General features: G+C 38.5%; 1 protein-coding gene across 1 annotated transcript in view; it reads left to right on the forward strand.

The window, feature by feature from the left end:
- The window catches only part of NUS1 (NUS1 dehydrodolichyl diphosphate synthase subunit), a 25,044-nt gene extending 16,175 nt beyond the window's left edge, over positions 1–8,869 (forward strand). The window contains exons 3-5 of the mRNA XM_003781625.3: positions 1–152; positions 5,894–5,993; positions 8,654–8,869. The exon at positions 1–152 is cut by the window's left edge and continues 33 nt beyond it. Coding sequence (XP_003781673.1) covers positions 1–152; positions 5,894–5,993; positions 8,654–8,744 — 343 coding nt within the window. The 3' untranslated portion in view covers positions 8,745–8,869. The remainder of the gene's footprint in view (positions 153–5,893; positions 5,994–8,653) is intronic.
- Positions 8,870–9,633: the final 764 nt, after the last annotated feature.

A 9,633-nucleotide genomic window follows, 5' to 3' on the forward strand; every position in this document is an offset into this window, starting at 1 on the left:
AGTTTTAAATTGCCATTCAGCAGTCAAGGTGCTGTCCCCAGAAGATGGAAAAGCAGATATTGTGAGAGCTGCTCAGGACTTTTGCCAATTAGTAGCCCAGCAGCAAAAGAGACCCACAGATTTGGATGTAGCTATGTTAGACAGTTTACTTAGTAAGTCACATATATATATATATATATGTGCATGTGTGTGTATGTGTGTTTAGTTTCGTCCCACAAAGATACGGTCTGGGAGCAACATGTTCCTTTCACACCATAAAGCCTGATTTTTTTGTTGTTGTTGTATCTGTTATACATGTAGTTCTGAAATTTAAAGATCCTACATATAAAAATGGTTTTGAGATAATGAACAACTCATTTGCATAAGGACCTAGTGGTCAAAGAGAGGACTTGTGAGAATTTTTTCAGCCTTCCTCTTCTCCCCGTGGGTTTTTTTTTTTCAGTTTGATCTTTTCTATTAAGTTCAAACTTAACAGCGTTTTATGAGGTGCTCCGAAGATAGTAAGAGAATCTTACTATCATCCATGACTCCTTTTTTGGTATTCTTACCATTGTGCTATACCTAATAGACCAGTATATTTGTCATGCTATACAATATATGTGGAACATTTCCCCCCACTATTTATCAAAGCTTTTGTTTTACTTAGTCTCTCTAACGCCCCTTTAGGAACCTTTTGTCTTAACTTCTTGGTCCTTTTGCTTACATTATCCTTGATCTTTTTAAAGAAAGTTTCTCTAACAAATTCTTGTCCATTAATAGCTTCTGTAGATAAACAGCTCCAAGGCATTCATTTGTCATTTATTCACAGAGTATCCATTTACTTTTTAATCATGAATTTTCTAACTCCTTTGTTTCTTCTGCTTTGACACATGTCCATCACAGAGCACAGTCCCCTCCACCCTCTCACTACCCCTACTTTCATTGACCACTCACTTTGTACCCTGCTTTTGTATTCTCTCCTCTATCACTGCCTGTATAGTCAGGCACATAGAGTACTAGACCATTGTGGAGGCCCAATAGTCAGAGATTACTGAGACTCTGCCTGTTTCCTAGACTCTATGAGGGCTTAACTACAGAGTAATTAATGAGAATATCCTAAAGTTTGGTGTGGGGCCCAGAAGTGGCCTTCAGGTAGTCCATGGAAAAATGCTAAAGTGTTAAGCCCAGGCATCACCTACGATTTAGGCATTGCCTAAATTAACTCCCTAATTTAACAGAAGCAAACACTCTGACAGAAGCAAAGATTGTCACCACTAAAAGTTCCCTTGCAAGTGTGTACAGTCCTCATTACTTCCCTGCCAAAGCACTGCCCATGGTCTACTTTCTGACTATACTTTTGCCTTTTGTAGAAATTTTATATAAAAGGAATTATATAAGATGTGTAGTTTTTATGTTTTGCTTTGTTTACTCAGGATAATATTTTGCAGGTTCATTTATGTTGAATGTATTGGTAGTTTATTACTATTTATTGGTTAATATTCTTTTTTATGGATATATCACTTTTTAAAAATTCATCCATCAGTTGATGTACATCTGGTTTATTTCCAGTTTTTTAATAATGCTGCTATGACGATTTGAATACAAGTTTTTGTGGGGACATGCTTTCCTTTCTCTTGGATAAATACCTAACACTGGAATTGTTATGGTGTGTGATGAGTAAGTGTTTAACTTTGTAAGAAACTGCCACACTTTTTTCCAAATAGGCCATGCATCTCACATCACTACTAGCAAAGGGGAGGGTTCTAGTTTTTCCACATCATTGCTAAGACATGGTATTGTCAGGTTGTGTTTTTTAAAATTTTACCCATTATAGTGGATATATAATAGTATTTTATTATGGTTTTAATTCACGTTTTCCTAATGACTAATTATGTTGAGCATTTTTCTGTGCTAATTTGTCATCTGTATTGTCTTTGAAATGTCTGTTCAAATATTTTGCTTATTTTTAATGATTATTGAGTTTGAGGATGTCTTTATATCTCTGCATACAAGTCTTTTATCAGTGTTCTAAGATATGATTTGCAAATTTCTTCCAGTCCATGCTAGCTTTTTTGTTTTCTTAATGGCTTCTTTAATTTTTATGAATCCAGTTTATTAATTTTTTCCTTTATGGATCATGCATTTGACTTCATATCTAGGATCTTAGCTTAACTCGAAGTCACCATAATACATTTTGACTTAACTTTTGTGAATGATGTGAGGTGTAAAGAATACTAGTTACTCTTCTATCACTCAAGAGTATTGAATGACTATGATTTCTTTGTTGAAAATCAAAATCAATTAACTGTAAATATGTGAGTTTACTTTTGGGCTTTTTATTCTATTCTGTTGGTCTGTATGTCTGGCCTAAAAGCCAGCTGTCTTGATTATCACAGTCTACTATGGTTAAGTTTTGAGATCTGGTGTTAGAAGTCCTTTAATTTTCAAAGTTTTGTCTATTTAGAGTTCTTTTTCTTTTCTTTTCCTTTTTTTTTTTTTTTTTTGAGACAGTGTCTCATTATATCATCCTCAGTGAAGTGCTTTGATATCACAGCTCACAGCAGCCTTCAACCCTTGGGCTTAGGCGATTCTCTTGTCTCAGCCTCCCAGGTAGCTAGGACTACAGGCGCCCGCCACAATGTTGGACTATTTTTTTATTGTAGTTGTCATTGTTTAGCAGGCCTGGGCCAGGTTCAAACCAACCAGCCCCAGTGTATGTGGCTGGCGCCCTACCATTAAGGTGGGGGCGCCAAGCCAGTTCTTTGTATTTTTATATAAATTTTCAGATCAGGGTTTTCTTTTTTTGAGACAGAGTCTCATGTTTCACTCTCAGTAGAGTACAATGGTGTCTTAACTCACAGCAACCTCAAACTTGGGCACAAGTGATCCTCTTGCCTTAGTTTTTCATTTTTGATAAGAGTCCGGGGTCTCATTTTTGTTCAGGCTGGTCTTGAACTCCTAAGCTCAAGTGATCCACCCTCCTTGGCCTCCCAGAGTGCTAGGATTATTTACAGGCATGAGCCACCGCTTCTGGCCGATCAGGATTTTTAATTTCCAAAAAATCCCACTGGGATTTTTTTTTTTTTTGAGACAAGCGTCTCAAGCTGTTGCCCTTGGTAGAGTGCCGTGACATCACAGCTTACAGCAACCTCAAACTCTTGGGCTTAAGTGATTCTCTTGCCTCAGCCTCCTAAGTAACTGGGATTATAGGCGCCTGTCACAATGCCCAGCTACTTTTTTTTTTTTTTGTAGTTGTTGTTGTTTAGCTGGTCCGGGCCGGGTTCAAACCCATCACCCTCGGTGCATGTGTCTGGGGCCATAACCGCTGTGCTATAGGCATTGAGCCCCTAGTGGGATTTTGACGTGGATTGAGTTGAATCTGTGGATTGAATTGAATGTGTAGCTCATTTGGGGGAGAATTGCTGTCTCTCTTAATAATATTGAATCTTCCGATCCATAAATATATCTCTCCATTTACTTGGGTCCTAATTTTTCTCAAAACAGAGTTTTGTAATTTTAGGGTATAGAGTTTCTACTTCTTTTGTTAAATTTATTCCTAAGTATTTTGTTCTTTCTGATGCTATTGTTAATGGAATTATTTTCTTAATTTTATTTTCTGATTGTTGATAGTATTTAGAAATACACGTACACTTGTTTTTTAATATCATTTTTGTATCTTACAACCTTGCTATAGTTCACCTAATAGTTTTAATAGTTCTTACTTTAGAATCTTAGGATTTTCTAAATACAAGATCATATTGTCTAAATAAAAGTGACTACTGCTGTCTCTACTCAGTTTGTTTTATATTTTACCTTTTAATCTGCTTCTTGTATCTATATAGCTTAGTAGTCAGCAAATGATTTACACGTTGTGTATGCTCAGACACTTAATCTCTGTGTGGCATCTGAAAGTATGTTCAAAGCTGCTACCAGTTCTCAAGTCTCCTTGGCTCTTGCTTTTCACTGGGCCTACTTCCTGCCCTGTCTCCTGTGTTTCTTCCCATTTCGTGTGTATGTGGTTTCCTGTTAGCCATGGATGCATGAGGGTTCATCTGAGCCCTTGTTTCCAGGATCTCCCTGATAAATTTCTTGCCATTGTAAATATGATAATATCTGGAGCTGTAACCTCAGGCTGAGAAAGCTGTAGGTTTTCCTCATTCATTCCTTTTTTGTGTTTCCCACTTTTAACTGGCAAACAGTGGGTTTGTCGTGCTCTCTCCCTTCTGCGTACAACTTCTAGTTCCAAATTGAGTTCATATCTTTTGGCAGCAGGTGGCAAATCGGCGAGTTTTTGCTGTTAACCCACAAGCTGCTAAACCTGCAGTTCCCTTCAGTTGATGGGGTGGAGGTTGGAGCAGTCCCAGGCAGGAAGGCAAGAGCCTATTGCCATTCTTACCTGAGCTCTAGCTGATTTTGTTTTTATAAAGAATAATTGTTGGCTTTTGGGCAATATCTAGCACTCTCTCACTATCTCAAATGACTGTTTTGATCCAGTTTGATACACATTTTTAAAGAGAGAATTTGTTACCCTCTTCATATCACTATTAGAAGTTCCTTCTGGTCATTTTTTACTAAAGAGAATTAATTGCTTTTAGGTGATGGAAGAATATGTGTTGTTTTGCTTAGTTCATTCACTTTACCAGCGGGGACTTTTTTTTTTTTTTTTTTTTGCAATTTTTGACCGAGGCTGGGTTTGAACCTGCCACCTCCGGTATATAGGGCCGGCACAGTACTCCTTTGAGCCACAGGTGCCGCCCCACCAACAATGACTTTTAAAAGGATTTTGTTATGGAAATAATTCTTCGATACTAACTGCTAGACAGGCTTTCCTGATACAGTCTCCTTACTTGACAAGTGAAGGGACTGAGCCTTGGAGAGATTATATGACAAGAAAGGTAGTGACAGAGCTGAGGATATTAGAAACTCTTAGAATCTGGGTCTGTTGGATTATAGTATCCTCTCTTATCCCAGTGGTTCTTTAAACTTTGTTTATAAGGGCTGGGCATGGTGGCTCACACCTGTAACCCTAGCAGTCTGGCAGGCTGAGGCATGTGGATCACTTGAGCTCCCGAGTTCAAGACCAGCCTGAGCAAGAGTGAGAACTCATCTCTACTAAAAATAGAACCACTGAGGCAAGAGGAATGCTTGAACCCAAGAGTTGGAGGTTGCCATGAGCTGTGACTCCTTGGCACTCTACCCAGGGTGATAGCTTGAGACTCTTTGTCTCAAAAAAAAAACAACTTTAAGTGCTTGAAATATTCCTCCCTCCCTCCTCCCCCCACCCCAGCCAGGTCTCATATGGGAACCAGTACATACATAAAAGAGATAAAAAGTGACCATAGCCTTGTTAAGGCAGATGCTTGGTCTCCTTCTCCCATCTGAAGTTGCTCAGGCTCTGGGCAGCACTGAAAATATTTGTACTGTGTAGCTAGGAATTAGTCTTTCTGGGTCCTTACCTGTAAAGTGAAGGGGCATGGGGGAAGGAAGGAGAGTAGATAATTAAGTTCCTTCTCATCTTGGAAGTTATTTGATTCCATGGCCAGAATCAAGCTATTGTACCCTTAAAGCAGTACCTTTCCCAGGGTTCCAAGAGAATACTAAGTTGAGTTTTAGAAGATAGATGGAATTTAGGGGGATACCTATTGGGTTTAGAGTAGGAATTGGGTTACCCCTTTTTTATCAAGTAATCAATCCATTTTAATGGACTTTTGAGAAACCTTCCACACTCTGAAGAACATGGATATTAAAGTATATGCTGGTAAGTAGGTTGTGGGGGAGGGGTATGAGATTCATAGAGTAGGTGAAACTTTCAAGAAAAGCAGATAAAGGAGCTAATTGGATTTGCCCCAGTCCTTTTTTTTTTTTTTTTAATAAACAATGAATATTAGTTCATGTGTATTTCTTTATTTCCAAGGTTCACATGGTTTCCCTGATCCCGATTTAGTATTGAAGTTTGGTCCTGTGGACAGCACATTAGGCTATCTTCCCTGGCACATCAGATTGACTGAGATTATGTAAGTAATTAAAAGTGTATTGACTTCGTTTCAATTCAGCAAATGTTTCCTGAGCCCAGCACTGTACTAGAGCTAGTAAGAATTCTCAAAGAATTATAATTTTTTTCTTTAGTATCAGTGGGTAAAATAAAGGTGGGTAAAAATAAAATCAGTGGGTAAAATTGGACCAAGAGGCTATATGGTTGTGCAAAAGTTGGGTATTGACGCTAATTTTCTTAGGAAATCAGGAGTGAGAAATATTTCTGTAGGGCAGAGTTGTTGATTCTACAGAAGAGATATACTTGATCTGGGGTATATAAAATGGGTAAAATTTTTGTATTTAGAGAAAAGGTGAGAAGGGGAAAAAAAGAAAACCTGGGGTGTGTGCTTTTTGTTTTTTGAGATAGAGTCTCACTTTGTGGGGCACAGCTCTCAGCAACTTCAAACTCTTGGGCTCAAGCGATCCTCTTGCCTCAGCCTCCCAAGTAGCTGAGACTATAGGCTCCTGCCACAATGTCTGGCTAGTTTTTCTATTTTTAGTAGAGATGGGGGTCTCACCCTTGCTCAGGGTGGTTTCGAACACCTGCACTGAAGCAGTCTACTCCTCAGCCTCCCAAAGTGCTAGGATTACAGGCTTACACCCGGCTTGGCATGTGCTTTATAAAAAGACAGAACTAGCCACACTAGTGAGTCAGTGTTGGGCAATGGAATAAGATGAAATCAAATAGTGTAGGGCCATTGAAGCTTGGACGTCTTTACATGTCAGCATAAGGAATGTGCATAGTGACAGACGGGCAGTAGGAAACTGTTGAGCCTGTAGTAGGAAATGATTTTGGAAGATTTATTTGGCAGCTATGTAGTAGAGTAGATTGGATTTGGGAAAGAATGAGGTTAAAAAGACAAGAGAGGGGGGCATTGCTATAATTTAGGCAAAATACAGTGAAGAAAATCAAATTGTTTATTTAGAGCAGAATTGGCAAACTTTTTCTGCAAAGGGCGAGCTTATAAGTATCTTAGGCTTCACAGGCTATCCAGTCTCTTGCAAACCACTCCTCTGTTGCTGGTCAGCTCTGCTACTATAGTGACTGCAGACAGTACAAAAACAAACGGTGTGACTGTGTTCTGATAAAACTTTGTTTGTAAAAACAGTTATTGGGCTCACGTGCTGTATTTGCTGACCTCAGATTTATAATTAAAGAGAGACTTCATAGCTTTAAAGTGTATTTAAATTCTGGGTCTTAGGAGGAAAATATTACAAATTCTATCATCATGATGATTGCAGACCTTGACTTTACTAATTGTGATAAGGTTAGAGAAGAGCTGAAGTGACTCTTAAGTTTTTAAATCTAAGCGACTTGGTAATTATGGTGTTACTGAGAAGCCAGAAAGAGAAAGGAGTACTGACTTTTGAAGGGAAGATGTAAATTTAGAGGCAAACATTTAGTCGGACAGATGAGGATATAGAATTGGTACGTGGGTGAGAAGTCAAGGCTAAAGATGTGTATTGGGGGATTGTCAGTACCCAGAAAGTAGTTAAACCTTTGAGAATCGAGGAAGAAATGTTTCAAGCTTGTGGGGACAAGAGAGACAAAAAGTGTCAGAGAGGTAGAAGAGGACACATAGCGTGTTGGAGCCAGAAAAGACTGCAAATCGTATGGTCCTACCTGCTCATTTTATAGGTAAGGGAAATGGGGAAGAGACGTTGTTCAAGAGTATAACAAAGAGGAGTCAGAATTCAGGTCTCCAAACTCGGGGTGTCCTTCCTTATGGCGGCGTGTTTCTCTTACCGGTTTTTTCCAGGGCTTTCAAATCATTTCCAGTGCCTTTTAGTGGGCATTTTAGTAAAGTGAATAAGACAAGGCTAATTAGAGATTACTAAAAAACAATAAAGAATTGGGAGAAGTTGATGACTTGTTTCAGAATTTTGGGCAGTTGGAGGAAAGATAAAAAAGCATCGCTACAGAGAAGCACAGGGACGGGTCAGGCAGTTCTCCCATGGCAGATTTGCTCAGTCTTTTGTGCATTTGGTGCGCTGGACTTAGAAACTCTGAATGTGACTCTTCTGACCAGGTGTTTGACTGTAATACTATTTAGAATTTCCAAGCATCCTTATAAAGTTGTGTAAATTAGAGATTTTTTATGATAATTATTGAAAATTAGTAAGTACTTAAATACATAAAGGGGAACCTTCTGGTTGTTAATGTTCACTCTGTCTTCAAAATACTGTAATGGCTCCCTTGAGCAAGTGGAAACAGTGGCGATGAATGTTCCTTTATAGAACAACATCACGTGGGGGTGCTGTGCAGCTCAGCCCAGCATTAAGCCTAAGTGTCCTGAACCATGTAAGCAGCACTGGTATTACTCTTAAGAGGAGTTCTTTAAATGGATTTGATTTAGCCCCTTTATGTGTAGATCTCAAGCTTTGCATTAATCTAGGCTTACGCTTTAACGGGTCATGAGTCTCTACAACTCACTTCACGTTGCTTTTCTCTTCTTGAGAGAAAAAGAGCAGGTGAATTTTTACTTGCATTGTTTCAAAATGAGTTTATATGATCTTTTAGTAAAAATGGTTTGGCATACTTGCTTCTGTCCTTAACCTTTTTTGGTCGTTATTCTCTGGTTTCTCTCACCAGATCACAGTGTATATCTAACTGCTTTTTCTTCCCTGTGTTTCTTTTCAGCTCTTTGCCTTCCCACCTGAACATCAGTTATGAGGACTTTCTCTCTGCCCTTCGTCAGTATGCAGCCTGTGAACAGCGTGTGGGAAAGTAGTGGATCCTTGGTTGTAAAATCTGATTTTAGGCTTTGGAGAAAAGGACCCAAGTGACTCTGATGTTTACAAAGCACCTATGAAACCCGTATATACCTAGTTCATAATCATAATTTATCAACAAACACAAAAAAGTGTCTTACTTGAGAGTGAGTGTGTGTGTGCTTGTGTGTGTGCATGTGTGTATGTATGGAAATGAACTTATAAATGGGGGAGTATTGGAGAAGGAAATATAAAGATCTACAGCCTTGAGCAAATAGGATTGTTTTAGGAGCTGACATTTCATATTTAAAATCTTCAGCCCCAACTACTTCCCTGTTTTTGTGGGGAGAAGAAGGGCTGATTAGAGCTGTTCTGGTTGTTGTTGGGGGACAGGAATAAATTTTGTTCAGTCCTTCTTAGAGACCAAACTTTAATTTTTAAGACTAATACATTGACTTATTAGACAGAAGCATTCTGAGTTTGAGGGGGCTCCCGAGGAATGGAGTTCTGTGTTGCTCATATGTTAAAAGTTTGCTCTCACCTTCAGAGCAGAGAGAATACTTGTGTTCAGACATCCGTCCATTTTCATATTTTACTTCATTATAGTCGAACAATGTGACTTGAGAATGTCGTTCTGGTGTCAGTGTTCTGGGTTGTAAGGATCATTTGAAAAAGAACTCGTACTATATTGAAATGCAGAATTTTAGAAATTTAAATATAGAATTAGTCAAAAAACATAAAAAAACCCACAAAAATGAATAAGATGTAATTTTTAAAGTAAAGGTGGAAAATGTCCTATAAAAGGAAAGGATGTTTTCATTTCCTTTTTTGTTGGGTGGGCAGCATGGTATATAATACCCAAAGTTGCTTTAACAAATATTTTCATTAGCTATTTTTATTTAAAATAAG

This window comes from Otolemur garnettii, unplaced genomic scaffold (genome assembly GCF_000181295.1).
Source record: "Otolemur garnettii isolate 467f Iridium unplaced genomic scaffold, OtoGar3 scaffold00002, whole genome shotgun sequence".
Taxonomy (NCBI): Eukaryota; Metazoa; Chordata; class Mammalia; order Primates; family Galagidae; genus Otolemur; species Otolemur garnettii.